This window comes from Hypoxylon fragiforme (assembly GCF_022984875.1).
Source record: "Hypoxylon fragiforme strain CBS 206.31 chromosome Unknown GGS25scaffold_1, whole genome shotgun sequence".
Lineage (NCBI taxonomy): Eukaryota > Fungi > Ascomycota > Sordariomycetes > Xylariales > Hypoxylaceae > Hypoxylon > Hypoxylon fragiforme.
The window spans coordinates 3,525,233-3,541,276 of record NW_026054756.1 but is presented as its reverse complement, the minus strand read 5'-3'; the positions used below and the strand labels follow the sequence as shown (position 1 = coordinate 3,541,276).

Genomic DNA, 16,044 nt, shown 5'->3' with positions numbered 1-16,044 from the left:
CAGTAGCTAACCCAGTAGCATTTCCTTCCTCACAACTCATCGTAGTCTTATAACCCACAAAGAGCGGCAAGAAATAATAGCAACATGCAGCTAAGACTCATGCGGATTCCCGACGGGGCTCACAAGCGGGAAGCAGTATATTGAACCAATCCATGATGTTTCTGGATGCCATCACCACTGCATGTGAGGCCAATCATATATTTCGACGTGTACGATACCCAGATCCGCGCCTATGCTAATAGGTGTGCCGTATGTATAGCGGCACATGATATCTAACATTACAAAAGCAACAAACACAATGTCCATCCCAAGATATAAGGAAAAGGAGGAGGGCGAGGGGAAGGGGGGAAAGGGGGAGAAGGGGAGACGGAGCCCTATTTTACTCATGAGGAACCAGTTCTTTGGGTAGTAATTTGCCTCTATCCCCTTGACTCCTGCTGCTCCCTACAACCGTTAGGCCGTCCAGATCTGGGTCGTATTCTTCAAGTCCATCTTCTGGATTCTTACCCCCAGTCTTCTTGAAATTCCGAGATTTCGAAAGCTTCATACTTTCGTTGCTCTCTCCACTGATGGAGCCCTCGTCGTCACTGCTCGCAAGCGCATCGTCAAAAGGATCCACGTCGTTGTTCTCATCCGATGGTAGTCTTTCGTGGCCTGTGTCCTCCTTTAGTTTGATAAAACTATCGATGATGTAATACTGTATCGCGTTCATGATGAGGGGGAATAGCATCATGACGAAGACAATTTGAACGCGCTCGTTGCCCTCGGTCCACCTGAGTGCCCAATCTCCCACGCGTGATATCCATGGCAATATCAAGAATATTATGAGGACGCAGATTTTCATGCCAAACAAGCCGCAGAAGTAGATGACAGACTGCTTTAACCACCACCAAGCATTGGGTGGGCTGCCGTAATTTCCCGATTGGATCGACTCTGGCGGCTTACCCCAGGGTGTATAGGCCACAAGACCAGTGGTGACGCGAAGGAGGATAATAAGAATAGGTATGCCGAGAGTAGTCTGCTACAAGGTTAGGCTTTGTATCATAGCAACGTGGTACTTGGACACCCGCAAGGACTCACATCAATTCCTAAATTTAATAAATAAAAGGAACAAGGATTCGGCGTATATTGGTCGTCTTCCCTTCGCATCATCCTTTCCGCATGAACACTAACCGGGTCCGACTTAATAGAAAACCGACCGCTAGTGAGCATGGACATGAAGACGTTCGCAATGTGTACCAGCACCGACCCAAACACCTGTTTAGACACGTCGAAGAACCAGATCTTGACGGGTCGCTGCGGTCGTTCTCGCCACCGCTTGTAGACTAGAGATAGCATGGCCAACCCGCCTAGCGCAAGCTGCACAAACAAAGCAAATGGGCCGAGTAATCGACACTCGCCCTCTCCACCATGATCGCCTTCGGGAGGGGCCATTGCGGTAGTTGCGGCAGCTGCTATCGCCGTCGCCGTCGCCGTCGTAGCAAAAAAGGAGGACAGGTCAGTAGTTGGTGTAGAAACGAGGTCGACGCCTATCGCTGCATTGAGGGTAGTTGTGGCTACGGTCGAGATGGCACTTTGTATAAGAGAATCGACTGTAAAAGGAAGGGACATGAGCTCTGTGCTCGAGACACAGGCTTGACAGGATAAGAGTGAGACAACCAAATAGCGAGGGAGTGAGGAAAAGGGAGCGAGGATCAACGCCTAGGTTCCAGCCAGGATCGAATCGGGGTTTGTGCTGGGGCGAACTATGGTTGGTAATTTCGATAGACCATCGAAACCCGCCTACACGAACAGCAATTATGATTAATTACTGTACAAAGGAAGAGAGGAAGAGGAAAGAAACACTCTTGGAGGTGATGTAATATTCTTGCAAAGACAAGAGAAGAAAAGGATAAAATGTGAGGCGTTTATTGTGGTAGTAACACAGGTAGATCAGATAGGTGAAGGTGGTAAAATGGATGGAGGATGGATGAGACTGCGACTATACAAGCCACAAGATGAGCCGCTCAGCTTCATCCTTTCGCGTGCCACGGGTTTGTATTGTGTATTGTATGTACTATGTGTACTATGTATACTACTAGTAGTAGGTAGTTAGGTAGTGACATAGTGACATTGAACTATGCCAATGATGCTATGAGCGCTGTAAATGGGCTGAATGGGTACAAAAATGGGGTCAATACGGGGTATTCGAAACCTAATGAGACGGCCTAGGCAGCCGCCCTTCCAATAAGCCAGTGCCGGACCCCACCTACATTCATAGGGCATTAGGTAAATATCTGAATATCATACTACTAGGTATCATTAATGTAGGTAAGTACCTATCCAGTACATAAACTTCGACCTCTTTAACAAGGTAGAGATAAGTACCTAGCGAGTAAAAGTAAACTACCCTCCTAGGTTTAAAGATAAGAAAAAAAAACAATTAGGGGAAATTTTTAAAAATTAATTCATTAGACAGGTGATAGGACATCCGAAGTTAGAATGTACGCTTTGAGATGTCATGCTTAACTCCTGACTTATGCATCATTGTCGTGCACCACCTAACCTACATATATTGTGTCTCTGCTCCGCTTTTAGCACATGGCATCGCTCCAATCTGTAACCAACCTAGAAAGGCAGCTGTCTGTGAGTAAAACGGTCGAATGCCGCACACCAACAATGTTGTGTTATATCCACCTATGTATCTCACCTAGGTACTACTAGTAGTATTATTCTAGGTATACATACCTACCTAGTCTTTGTCCTCACAAAACTACCATATGGCAACTTCAATGGCTTTCACAATGTGCACATTCATAGAATAGAGTAGAATTAAAACAATACCCTAAGAGATGAAAACAGGAGGTCTTCTGCATTCTCGAAATAAGGGGTCTCGAAGCCTCAGGATCATGAATATGTAATACCTTCCGAGTCAACACAACGCCAGATAGAAATGTGGCATAATTGCCATTCCGTAAAACCATAAAACTAGAATCAACCGTGAATCAATCTGACCAGACGTCCTTCGCGTTTCGTAGGCGTGCCTAAAGAGCGATTTGCAATTGTCAAAGGGGCCAGCAGGAGCCGAGCCGAGCCCAATATTGTGCCCTTATAAGATGCTGTATGGCATCCTCGTACGTCCATATATGTCCGCGCGGACTGTCTGCACGATGCGTTCAAGTCACGCAGAGTTTGTTGGATTTCTGTGGAATAAGGCTACGCACGAAGTTCAAGGCGAGCTTTCGTGCGTGCCCGGTGACATAATCTGGCCTGCCCTTCCTGTTCTTCGCCACCGATGTCGGGTTCTTCTGGATCGACGTCGTAGTGGATGTGGTAGCGGTGGAGCTGGAGGTAGTAGAAGCTGGATTAGACGGGACTGCAGACGGAGCACGGGTACAAGTCTGAAGCCTGTCCGCAGGCCCGTCTAATTGTCAATCGATCCCATGCTTCATTTTGAGCTGCGCTAAATTGTCCTTGCGTGCCTGGAGATCATCTTTTGACTTGAGCGTCTTCTCTGGCTGATGCCATAGAACTATAAGCAATGTTAGAAGATATCCATGAATGGTCGCGTGCCCAAGTGTGAAACCTACCGACAAGATATCTGTTCTGGAAGTTGTAGCCATTTAGCTTCTCGAGGGCGTTCTTCGCATCCATGACGTTCCAGAAGACAACATATGCGGTTCCCTTTGCCTCGACGGAAATCCCTTGTCGAATTTGACTAACCATATGGTAAGCTATACTGATCATAGTCGCAGGTATCTATATTAGTATTGAATGAATGTGGGAACATACCGGATAAGGCCGTCCTCGCCGGGATCAAAGAGTTTCCAAAGCGCGTCAGAAGATACTTCGTAGCTACAGTTCTGGTTAGAAGAATATCGACGGGAAGAAGAGGGGAAGAACTTGGGTGGTGTGACTAACTTCAGATTCTTTACGAACAAAATTCTAGATTGATCAAATAGTTAGCAGATGTTTCGATTGAGACAAAAGGTTCCTGGGGCAAATAGATGGAATTGGGGGGGTTGACTAACGGAAGCTGCTCGGGGGCAATCTTTCCGGCGCGACTCATATCTTGATGAGGGCAATAATTTGGTCGTTGTCGAGATTACGGTAGTTAATTATTTGGATGTTAAGTCCAAGGTTGTTGGTGATAGAGATGGGGGGGTTTAGGTGGTCAGGATTGGCGAAGAGGCGTGTTGCAGCTTTTGGATCTTGGGGTCCGGGAGTTTCGCTCTGTTGAACGGAGCGAATCGGATTTGGACACGCTAAAGGCCGAGCTAGTTCACGTGATTGAGATTACGCCTTATCTTAGGTATTGTACTAGGTACTAGGTTAGTTAACTATGTAACTAATAGTTCATTCAATCAATGTTCTTGGCAGCCGTTGAATAAAATGTATTTAAATATTTAAATTCATAGGAGGTATAAATGTTCAAATGTTGCTATGGAACAACTCGAATGTGTGTTTCCTTCGTCTTTGTTAAACGTAGCTAGTTAAACGATGTTTGATTTACGCCAATTACGCTTACTTTTTCCTTTTCCAACATCTGACCGTACGGCACTATATGTACCCGGTAGATTTATCATGATGTATGTAGTAATAGCTCTCGTGCCTAATGTTGTTTGTACCTTCCTGTTGTCAGCATCAATCAGATAACTTCATTACGTCACCCAAACCTTTTACTTTTTACCAGTTGTTTGATGATGCCACAATTTAACTGGCTACTTATTATTACTCATCCTTGAGCTTTGCTTGAAATTGAAGTCACCAGTCAATTAAAAGAACATTGAAGTTCTCCTCCGAACTGTGCTCCGAAGTACGCTCTGTACGTTACATACCTAACACCTAACCTAGACTTACCTAGTATGCAAGTAAGGTAGCATCTAGGTTAGGCATGAGGCTGACCGTTATCTGTCATGATCCATTGGCGTGTGCGTGTGTCAGTGCTACCGTTGATAATAGGACTAGTCGTCGGCGGGTGTTGCACCTTGTCGCAATGTTAGATATCGAGTGACGCAACTTGGTGCTATTGTCCTACCAGCTCGAGCTCGGCCAAGCCTTCTATGTGATTGAAGCCACGATGCTATCAAGAAAGAAGTGTACCTCGTCAAAGTAATGAGTAGGTACCGTACCTAGATAAGCTAGTAGCTTATAGGCAAAGCATCTGAACAATTATCTAAAACACCAAGTGGTAGGTAGGGAGGATAAACATGGCGATGTTCCCTGTAAGTTACATGGGTATATCCAATACTTACCTAGGTAACTTAGATTCTTCCGGTATTCGAGTTACTTTTGCCGGAATATGTGGAAAGGCCACGCGAGCTCCATTGTCCAAACATATGGCTAGGCACTTTGGGATAAAGTGACTTCCAGCATTCACTTCTTAATGCCTCTATAGTTTCTATATGCAATCACTATCTTCGATCGACCATGGCCGAGAAGAAGCCTAATTTTCTCATTATTGTTGCGGATGACTTGGGGTTTAGTGATACCTCCCCGTATGGAGGCGAGATCGACACACCAAATCTGCAGAAATTAGCTGAGGAGGGAATCCGCATGACCGGCTTCCATACAGCCGCATCATGTTCCCCCACGAGAGCTATGCTATTGTCAGGCACAGATTCTCATATTGCCGGGCTAGGGGTGATGGCTGAGAAGATAGTAAGCACTTTCTGGCCCCGCCAATCATAGCTGATCTGCTTGACTAACATCTCCGGCTTAGAAAAAGGCTCCTCGACTTTTCGAGGGCAAGCCTGGATACGAAGGATATCTTAACTACCGGGTTGCTGCTCTAGGAGAAATCCTTCAAGATGCCGGGTACTTCACCCTCATGAGCGGGAAATGGCATTTGGGCTTAAAAAAGGAGCTTGGCCCTCATGCCAGGGGGTTCACCAAGGTGTTATCTACTCTACCGGGAGCTGGGAACCACTTCAACCATGAACCGCAATTATATGATCTTAAGGAAAAGCCTTCGGCAATTTTTAAGGGTGATGGAATATGGATGAAGGATGGAGAGTTCATAGACGGGGGCACAGATCTACCTAAGAGCTTCTACTCCTCTAACACATTTACAGACTACTTCTTGGACTTCTTACGGGACAGGACAGAAGATGAGAGAGCGCAACCCTTCTTTGGCTATCTTCCCTTCACGGCACCTCACTGGCCTCTACAAGCACCACGAGATGTCATCAACAAGTATCGTGGTAAATATGATGATGGCCCCACTGTACTACGCGATCGAAGACTTCGACGCTTGATTGAAAAGGGGCTTGTGCCCCCTGATATCGAGCCTGCGCCTTTGCATATGCTCAAGACCACGCCTTGGGAGGAATTGACAGAGGACGAGAGGAAATCGTCTTCCAGGGCTATGGAGGTCTATGCTGCAATGGTAGACCTCATCGACGTGAACATTGGCCGTGTAAGAGCCTATTTGGAGGAAACTGGCGAGCTCGACAACACCTTCATCGTCTTCATATCCGATAATGGTGCCGAAGGGCAATTGCTAGAAGCCTTGCCGATACTAGCCGGCTACACAGTAGAGGATATTGTGAAGAAATACTACGATAACTCGCTGGCCAATATTGGCAACTATAATTCATTTGTATGGTATGGTCCGCAATGGGCAGGGGCAGCTACAGCTCCGTCACGGGGAGCCAAGTCACACTCGACTGAAGGCGGAATCCACTGCCCCTGTATTGTACGATACCCTCCCGCGTTGAAGCAAACTGGCCTCGTCAACAACGCTTTCACAACAGTGATGGATATCGTCCCAACTATACTGGACCTGGCGAGGTTGAAACACCCAAGCCCTGTCTTCCGCGGGCGTGAGGTCGTACCCGTTCGGGGAAGATCCTGGAGGCCAATTTTGGAGAGGCCAGAAGACCAGACGATCCAGATATACAACGATACTGACATTGTGGGCTGGGAACAACTTGGGATTGCCGCGGTGAGGGTAGGCGATTGGAAGGCGTTATTCCTACCTCCACCAAAAGGTCCAGGGAAATGGGAATTATACGACCTCTCCAAGGACCTTGGCGAGGTCCATGACCTAGCGGAAAGCCACGCAGAAAAACTGAGGGAGATGCTTTGCCACTACGAAACTTACTTTCAGGAGACGGGCATGTTCGATTCGTACACCATGTACACTGAGGCACTGAAGCAGAAAAGACTCGGACAGATGAGGGCTTATTAAGTGGGGTTGGAGTGAGGAATAGATCTGTCTGTATTCTCGCGTGCACGGATTCAAAGGTCTCCTTTCTGATATGTATCTATAGTTAAGTAGTTAGTAGGTTGTATGTATGGCCAAAATGGTAAAAAAGATAAAAGGTATAACATGTGTTGCTATATTTTTTTTCTGTATAGCTTCAGAATGTTATAAAGGATCTCTAGTAATACTTGGGAGATGATTCAAAATGGTGTCCCGAGTAATACTCAATATCTACTATGTACTAGGTACTAATAGGGAGGTTCCTGGACAAATGTGCATAATTCAATAGTAGTAATAACATTATACATCAGAGTGTCGATAGGGTCGGATAGGCCAATAGGGAGGTACCTACGTGTACTTTTGTGTGGCATGTCAGGCATTGTCAGCTAGTACTAGGTAGCAACATTTTGAATGTAGCATTTGCTATCGTGCGTTAAATCAAGAAATAGAGCTTGCCCAGTGCCATGTGCCATTGGTGGGATGCCCTAAATGCTAGCATTACGGCGTATGTACAATACAGTACTACATATGTAAACCTTGAAGGTCACCTAATGTCACCCCTGAGTCCCTGAAGTTAGTTACCTAGTACCTAGTAACTTTAATATACATACATGTACCTAGGTACCTATTACTATTGATAACTGCATATCACTTCAAGGTTATATCACCTCATCTTAACAAACAAAACAACTCTTTCTGTCTTACTGTCTACCTACTACCCATTACATCGTACTACTATGCATCTACCTGTTAGGTAGGTAGTCGAACACGCAGGAATTTGCACTCTTCTACTCATTTCTAGTCCCATCCCTGGTTTATGCACCTGCATTCGTTATCCTCATTGTTGGGTTCGTCAATCCTAAACGACCTCAGCCTGAATCGTTGACGTTTCGTTTTAGCCCTTGTTGGGGTCTCATAACTATACACAACCAAGATATGCCTTCAGTTACACCATTCGAACTACCCATGTTTGCGTCAAGCAAGAAGAGGAGGCGAGACGATGACCACAGCGATGCGCAGGTGTCATTGTACGGCTTGCGAAAGCCTCTCCCCGCGCCCTATTCTACTAACAGCGACCTCGGCCCCAGAACGGCACAATACAACGACTCACAACACTTGGTCTCTGCCATCAATCACGAGCGCCTCCTATACCCCCATTCCGGGAAGGGCCCTGCCAATTCCCTGTTCAACGCACCACGAAAAGTCATACCTTTGCCTTCCAGCAGCAAGCGGCTTCGACTAGTCAGCGGGGACGAGGAGCATCCACAAGAACCTAACCCGTCTCACGCCCACCCCGAACACTTCTCGACGTTGTCAGCCTTGCCACACCATGCGCGAACGGGCACAAACACCAGAGCAGTTAATCCATCAGCGCTCCTCAACCCGTGCCATATCTGCCACCGGAAACCGACCAAGAAATCCGATCTCGACTCTTTTGCCGATTGCATGGGATGCGGGCAACGGGCTTGTTTTGTATGCATACGAGCATGCCAAGGCTGGGTACAACCCTTGTCAGACGAGGATGAGAACACATCCACATCATTCATAATGCAGGACGTCGATGACGACAATAACAACACCCACCCCGACCTGGATCATAAACAACGGAATGGGGGAGGTCCGGACGGAAGTTGGAATGGCCGCGGCCACCGTGAAATGGTCTGCAGCCGGTGCTGCGTCGAGCGAGGATCCGAGGGCGACGTTGTATGTCTGGGGTGCTTGGCCGGTATGGAAGGAGCATAGAATGTCTCGTTATCTTCACCACAAACACTTCATCAACAACCCCCCTAACGCCTGATAATCACCCCTACACGCCTTCTGACGCTACGCGCGAGAGCCTCCCTTCTTACCCCCTTAATTAGTAATTCGCGAAGATAGAAGCATCGCCGTCGACCCTCATCTAGATGGCACCGATACCCCGGCCCGAGGGAGGAGAATAAGAGGAGGAGGAAACCATACTTTCGAAGCATGATGATTTAGCATCGCATTGCATCGCATCGCCTGGCATTGAGAACCCACACATCGTCACTTTAATCAACTTACTTGCAAGGCATTAGATACCAACCAACATCGCTGCAAAACCGCATATATTTTATTCTACCATTGTCGGAAAGGGGAAGGAGGGGAGGGGGGGGGTTCATGGGCATGAGCAGACATACAGTTTTGTATGCTTGTATGTACCTCATTAGGAGGCAAAATGGGGAGGGAGGGCGTCGTTGCTTTGCTTTAATGCTGTTGTTACATACCCTAAATACCGAGCGTACCTATGTACTCATCTCATGGTATAGGAACTTTGGGATATCTGTAGATAGGAATCATTGGCATTCACACACACATTCACACACACACACACACACAAACTACAATTAAATATACCATAGTACCAAACAAGCAGCCTTGGTTGGGAAATTTAATACACAAGTGCGCGGCGTTAGCACCACGCATCACATATCACATGCTCAACAAACATCATTCGGTGACGTGCCGATTGATTCTCTCTCCACAATGATGAAGTCTAGTTTCCGCGTAGCTACTGCTTCATTATCTATCTATTCGTACACGCGAGGCCTTCCTTAATTTCTTTATTTCGTTAAGAAAAAAAGGGGAGGACAGCCTATAATAGACTAGTTGTACTGCATGTAGGTGGCGGTGGAGTTGAACTTCAAGTTGCCCTTAATAACCTTGTCTACGGCGCTCAAGAAGTCTTTCTCCGAGGCTACCTTCCTCCGCGCGCGGATGGCGAACATGCCGGCCTCAGTGCACACACTGCGCAGCTCGGCGCCTGTGGCGTTGGGGCAGAGACGCGATATGAGCTCCCATCGGATATCGCGCTCCACTGACATGCTCTTGGCGTGGATTCGTAGAATGTTTGCCCTTCCCTCGAGATCCGGCAGAGAGAACTCGATCTTTCGGTCGATACGGCCGGGTCTCATCAAGGCAGGGTCTAATGTGGAAGGTCTGTTGGTGGCGAACATGACCTTGATGTTGCCTCGGGCGTCGAAACCATCTAGTTGCGTGATAAGTTCTAGCATAGTTCGCTGGACCTCGTTGTCTCCACCGGCCCCGTCGTCAAATCGGGCACCACCGACGGCATCGATTTCGTCGAAGAAAATAATGCAAGCCTTCTTCGTTCGGGCCATCTCAAAGAGCTCTCGCACCATCCTAGCTCCTTCACCAACATACTTCTGTACCAACTCACTACCAATAACCCGGATGAAAGTGGCGTCCGTTCGGTTCGCGACGGCTCGGGCGCAAAGGGTCTTTCCGGTACCGGGGGGTCCATATAGCAAAGCTCCCTTCGGAGGGTCGATACCGAGGTTGACGAATCGCTCAGGAGACAGTAGGGGCATCTCAACAACTTCTCTTAACTTTTCGACTTGTTCCTTGCAGCCACCAACATCGCCGTACGTAACGTCGGGCTTCTCCTCAACCGTCATCATGGTAACACTGGCGTCGATCTTGGGTGGTAGGGGTAAAAGGATCTGGTATTTATTCCTATCCACGCCAACACGCATGCCTTCTTCGATATCGGTGGGGGAGACGCGCTCGCCGAGCTGAACGACAAACTTGGCGATCTGTTTAACATTGATGACATATTTGCTCTTCGTCTCATCCTTTTCGTCCGCAATGATCTTGGTGCACCGCGCTACCTGAAGCGGCTGCTCCTCGGACATGCGTTGACGGTCCGCAGCGACATCCCATAAATGAGGTGGCGCAAGTCCCGTGTCGGATTCCTTTACTCCAATCTTCTCATCGACCGCTTGTTGCTTCTCCTTGATCTGCTTCTCGAGGTTCTTGAGAGCGGTACCGTATGGTGCAGCTCCATAGGTCTTAAGTACTTGGATATCTCTAGCTAGGTTGTTAGTAGTGCCATGGGTAGATGACGAACTTGGATTGAAGCCTTACTCGTCGGATAGTGGTGTGATCTTCTTCTCTTCTATTTCGTCATCGGCAAAATTCTTCTTGTACTTCTCCCAACTTGATCCCGTAGCGGAAGGCTATTGCGTTGAAATCGTTATTAGTAAAAGGTTCAAAGTAAGAGAAACTTGGTGCTAAGGTAGCATACCATTTCGTTAGAAAGCTGTGGCTAATCGGGACAGCTGATATTAGTATTAAAAGTAGAAATGAAATAAAGAGCCAAAAGAAGGCGAGAAGAGGAAAAAGGATGAAAAAGTGGTAAATTGTTTGGGTATCGTTTGTGGTGTATGGAATAAGTGAATGGTTGAATGCAGGTAATGAAGATTGAAGTTGGACAGTGGGAACTTGAAGAAGCTCAGGCTTGGGATTTGCTCTCTGACGAAGCAAATGGATTGCATAAGCCTATTCTTGCCTGGAGCAGTTGCACTGTTGCAGCTTCCAGGTTGTTACTACTACGTAGTACTAGGTAGTACATGTAACTACCCGCTAAACTTACCTCAGCCTAGTACGTCAACAGCCTCGCAGCTACCCCGGGGACGTTTTTATCTTTAGGCCCTGAATTAACGTTATCGATAGCCTGCGCGGGTCCATTTCGGGAGCTTTGTCAAGAAAACTAAACCAAGTTTATAACATTTCCAAAAAAGAACTCCTTTCGTTTTTAAAGGACAACAGACATCGTATCTCATCACTGTAAAAGCAAAATATACAAGAAGTCGTCATATAGAGTCTATTTTATTCCATTTCATCATGGCCTCCACAGCCCATTCCGCCCCTGGCGCTCATTCTAATGCCACCTTTAGAGTATGCCGCCTCCTTGCCCTCAACGACAACCCCTCCTCTCCTCTCTGTCACTCATCGAGCTCTAGCTAACAAGTAACAGGACAAGGAGAAGCCTATTGCAGTACGATCCGCAAATATCGTTGCTGCCAGAGGTACATTCTCCTTCATACCCTTTCAATGCATTTTAATATACCTACTAAACCCTGAAATAGCTGTTGCCGATGCCATCAGAACATCCCTAGGACCTCGAGGAATGGACAAGATGATTAGGAGTGGGAAGGGAGAAACCATAATCACCAACGATGGAAACACGATGCTAAAGAGCATGTCTGTCTTGCACCCCACAGCTAAGATGCTTGTCAACCTCTCAGCAGCACAGGACGTAGAGGCCGGAGATGGCACAACGTCGGTCGTAGTCATATGCGGTGCCTTACTTGGTGCTGCTGACAGACTACTATCCAAGGGTATTCATCCTTCGGTCATCTCCGAATCTTTCCAGAGGGCAGCAGCGGCGGCAGTCCAGATCCTCCACGAGATGTCCCAGCCCGTATCCCTCACCGACACCTCCACTCTTCTCCAAGCAGCCAACACTTCCTTGTCCTCTAAGATCGTCTCCCAATACTCAGGTCTACTGGGTCCTATGGCCGTCAATGCCGTTACCAAAACCATCGATATCAAGACAGCAGATAATGTTGATCTGAAGAATATTAGAATAATCAAGAAGGTGGGAGGCACGATAGAAGATAGCGAGCTGGTGGACGGACTGGTCCTAAACCAACAGGTCATCAAAGGAGCTGGTGGACCTTTAAGGATGGAAAAGGCGAGGATTGGCTTGATCCAGTTTCAGCTAAGCCCGCCCAAGCCAGATGTGAGTTCAACGCCATCGTTATAATCCACTTACCATAATCTAACTATTTGTGTAGATGGAGAATACTATCCAAGTAAACGACTACCGCCAGATGGACAAGATTGTCAAGGAGGAGCGACTATATCTTCTTAACCTAGTCAAGAAGATCAAGAAGGCGAAATGCAATGTTCTATTTATACAAAAGTCTATTCTACGCGATGCTGTTAACGACCTTTCTCTACACTTCCTCGCCAAGCTCAACATCCTCGCCGTCAAGGACATTGAGCGAGACGAGGTTGAGTTCATCTGCAAATCCACTGGCTGCAAGCCTATTGCGGACATTGACTCCTTCACTGAAGACAAGCTTGGAAGCGCCGACCTGGTCGAAGAATCGCAGTCCAATGGTGCTCGGATGGTTAAGGTCACTGGCACGAGATCGGCGGGGAAGACGATTTCCGTGGTCTGCCGCGGTGCCAACAGCCTCATTCTGGACGAGGCTGAGCGTTCGCTCCACGACGCCCTCTGCGTCATTCGCTGCCTAGTCAAGAAGAAGGCGCTCATCGCTGGTGGTGGTGCACCTGAGATTGAGATAGCAGCCCAGCTTACCAAGCAGGCGCGTTCCCTCGCAGGCACGGAAGCGATCTGCTGGAAGGCATTCGCCGATGCGCTAGAGGTCATACCTACGACGCTAGCAGAAAACGCAGGATTGAACAGCATCAAGGTAGTTACGGATCTACGACATCGACACGAGATGGGAGAGAAGAATGCAGGAGTTAGCATCAAGAGTGGTGGTGTCAACTCGAATATCGCCAAGGAGAATGTACTACAACCACTACTGGTGAGTACGAGTGCAATCGAGCTAGCAGCGGAGACGGTCAAGATGATTCTCAGAATCGACGATATTGCCTTGACACGGTAATGTATAGCACGTCAGGGGCAGTAGATCACAGGGCTAAGACGGGATGACATACGATACGATATTTACGATCGTCTGTGATTCGATATCTACCACCTAATAAAGTGATTTTACTAAGCAAAAGAGCTTACAAATATTGATTCCAGAAGAGTACTACTTACAAAATAGCTCCGAGAGAGTATAGAACAAGTCGGAGTTAGCTGCCTAAGGGGATAATGCGAATTTGTGATAATGTAGGTATAATACCCTTGTCTCGGCTCCGGATTGATTGACTAGTACGTAAATGTCGGCTCGGTTTTAAAGATGCCGGAGGGGAAAGACGGAGAGGGGCTCGGCTTCAATGGCGTCACTTTTTGCGATACTTGTATGATTCCCCTTATAGTAGTACACCAACTACATATGTATGTACATATATGTAGTCGCCCTTGGACGATAAAATTTACCTCAAAGCTAATTAACCCTCTGAAGTGGGGTTTGTCCAAGTTAGTTGTGTCGTGTCGTTCATGCCTTTTATAAAGACGGTTTCATACCGCGCGTTAAATTTAAATCTAGCTTTCAACTCAAGTCGCCAACTTGTTACTTATACTACTACTTCTACTACTACTACTACTACTACTACCATCTCATCACGTTTGAGGAATACTAATAGTCTCCTACCAAAACCCATCACCCACATCCGCACTATGGCTTCCATACCGAGTACCATGAAGGGCATCGTCATCGACAAGACGGGTGGTACTGAGGTGCTGAAGCACAAGACCGACTTGCCGGTCCCCGCGCTCGTGGACGGGCAGATTTTGGTCAAGAATGATTATGTCGGCGTCAACTTTATCGACACGTGAGTACCTATATATCCCTATCCCTACCCCCCCCCCCTTTTCTCTATTTATTAACGATAATATAGGTATTTCCGTACTGGTCTGTACCCAGCGCCACAATTCCCGTATATCCTCGGCCGGGAGACGGAGGGCACTATCGTCAAGACGGGCGGCGGAGAGCTGTACGGGCTGAAGGAGGGTGACAGGGTCGTGTGGTACGTATATCTATTTTATCTATCTTACCCATCTTATACCAGTCCGCTCCAACACATAAGGGGGGTAGGGGTGGTATAGGTATGATCTCAATCTCCGAATGTCCATGATAGCTAACATATCCACATAGCTTAACCGAGGGCGCCTACGCAGAGTACACCAACGCGCCCGCATCAAAAGCCATCAAGATCCCCTCCGGCATCGCGCCCAAAGTCGCCTCAGCAGCTTTACTCCAGGGCCTCACGGCGCTGACCTTCATCCGCGAGGCGCACCACGTGGAAAAGGGAGACTGGGTGCTCGTGCAGGCGGCGGCGGGCGGCACCGGGCAGTGGCTGTGCGCGCTGCTGAAGATCATCGGCGCGCACACCATCGGCACGGCATCTACCCCGGAGAAAGTAGCGCTTGCCCAACAAGCCGGCGCCGAGCACGTCATCAACTACGTCTCCGACCCAGACGTGGAGGGCAAAGTCAAGGAGCTAACCGGCGGCCGCGGCGTCGTGGCCGTCTTCGACGGCGTCGGCAAGTCCACCTTCGACAGCAGCCTCGCCTGCGTCGCGCTAAAGGGCACCCTCGTCTCCTTCGGCAACGCCTCCGGCGCCGTCCCGCCCTTCACCATCGCCCGTCTCGCGCCCAAGAACGTGCGGCTGCTTCGTCCTACTGTAAACGGGTACATATCCACCCGCGAGGAGCTGGTCCATTATGCGGATGAGTTGTTCGGGTTTATCCGCGACGAGAAGCTGGACCCGAGAATCTATGGTGTGTACCCGCTGAGCGAGGTGGCGAGGGCGCATGGGGATCTGGAGGGCAGGAAGACGACGGGGAAGTTGTTGTTGGATCCTAGTAAATAAGGGGGGGTGGTGTAGGTTAGAGGCATCCGTAGGTCGTAGTAGTGCCAGAAGCAGCACCGCTGAAATACTATAAAAGTTAGATTCATCGTCTTGTTCAAAGACTTCTAAGGTTATAAAGTGAGAGGAAAGGTGTTGGGTAGACACCTACCTATTTTTACAGAAACTACGTATCTTATCGTATCGTATACACGATGGACAGTGAGCCCTTTTACTTTTACTTTTACGTTTACGTTTACTTTTATCAGCATCAAGCAAGCACATTAATAACCTACGAAGCACTATAAAGAAGAAGAAAAAAGGCATCCCGGTGACAAACGCCTAAGTATATTCACTTCGCCGCATGATCATTACCAATGCCACCGGTCAAAAAAAGAAATTTGGTTTCAGTGGTAATCTGTTTTGCCTGTCTGCGTTTCTGTTCCCTTGCATACCTACATAGATAGGTATTCCCCCTTTAGCACGTACATATGTGCACAGAGGGGGAGATATCTTACGCGTATGCATGCCAGAGTATCTGA

General features: G+C 47.9%; 7 protein-coding genes across 7 annotated transcripts; 4 read left to right on the top strand and 3 right to left on the bottom strand.

Annotated features, from left to right (window-relative positions):
* Positions 1-32: 32 nt before the first annotated feature.
* GGS25DRAFT_53750 (vacuolar membrane protein-domain-containing protein) lies at positions 33-1,851 on the bottom strand. The gene is made up of 2 exons (XM_049265839.1): positions 1,081-1,851; positions 33-1,018 (listed from the first exon to the last, which is right to left on the bottom strand). Exons 1-2 carry the CDS (start codon positions 1,609-1,611, stop codon positions 380-382), a joined length of 1,170 nt encoding a protein of 389 aa, XP_049121841.1. The 5' UTR covers positions 1,612-1,851; the 3' UTR covers positions 33-379.
* A 1,335-nt stretch (positions 1,852-3,186) lies between these two features.
* GGS25DRAFT_53646 (pre-mRNA branch site protein p14) lies at positions 3,187-4,728 on the bottom strand. Its single transcript, XM_049265837.1, has 5 exons — positions 4,011-4,728; positions 3,901-3,924; positions 3,772-3,834; positions 3,570-3,697; positions 3,187-3,511 (listed from the first exon to the last, which is right to left on the bottom strand). Exons 1-5 carry the CDS (start codon positions 4,046-4,048, stop codon positions 3,411-3,413), a joined length of 354 nt encoding a protein of 117 aa, XP_049121840.1. The 5' UTR covers positions 4,049-4,728; the 3' UTR covers positions 3,187-3,410.
* A 294-nt stretch (positions 4,729-5,022) lies between these two features.
* Positions 5,023-7,196, top strand: GGS25DRAFT_53721 (putative arylsulfatase). The gene is made up of 2 exons (XM_049265838.1): positions 5,023-5,640; positions 5,702-7,196. The coding sequence occupies exons 1-2, from the start codon at positions 5,410-5,412 to the stop codon at positions 7,169-7,171; spliced, it is 1,701 nt and encodes a 566-aa protein (XP_049121839.1). The 5' UTR covers positions 5,023-5,409; the 3' UTR covers positions 7,172-7,196.
* Positions 7,197-7,849: 653 nt separating this feature from the next.
* On the top strand, positions 7,850-9,593 carry GGS25DRAFT_472018 (uncharacterized protein). Its single transcript, XM_049259397.1, has one exon. It carries the CDS (start codon positions 8,123-8,125, stop codon positions 8,927-8,929), a length of 807 nt encoding a protein of 268 aa, XP_049121838.1. The 5' UTR covers positions 7,850-8,122; the 3' UTR covers positions 8,930-9,593.
* On the bottom strand, positions 9,449-11,536 carry GGS25DRAFT_472017 (P-loop containing nucleoside triphosphate hydrolase protein). The gene is made up of 3 exons (XM_049259396.1): positions 11,253-11,536; positions 11,093-11,184; positions 9,449-11,035 (listed from the first exon to the last, which is right to left on the bottom strand). The coding sequence occupies exons 1-3, from the start codon at positions 11,253-11,255 to the stop codon at positions 9,811-9,813; spliced, it is 1,320 nt and encodes a 439-aa protein (XP_049121837.1). The 5' UTR covers positions 11,256-11,536; the 3' UTR covers positions 9,449-9,810.
* Positions 11,537-11,697: 161 nt separating this feature from the next.
* Positions 11,698-13,858, top strand: GGS25DRAFT_472016 (T-complex protein 1). The gene is made up of 4 exons (XM_049259395.1): positions 11,698-11,905; positions 11,985-12,036; positions 12,097-12,752; positions 12,808-13,858. The coding sequence occupies exons 1-4, from the start codon at positions 11,852-11,854 to the stop codon at positions 13,648-13,650; spliced, it is 1,605 nt and encodes a 534-aa protein (XP_049121836.1). The 5' UTR covers positions 11,698-11,851; the 3' UTR covers positions 13,651-13,858.
* Positions 13,859-14,160: 302 nt separating this feature from the next.
* GGS25DRAFT_472014 (NAD(P)-binding protein) lies at positions 14,161-15,811 on the top strand (the record flags this gene model as incomplete). Its single annotated transcript, XM_049259394.1, has 3 exons — positions 14,161-14,485; positions 14,552-14,680; positions 14,809-15,811. Coding segments are annotated over exons 1-3 (998 nt in total), but the record flags the coding sequence as incomplete, so codon positions are not given.
* Positions 15,812-16,044: the final 233 nt, after the last annotated feature.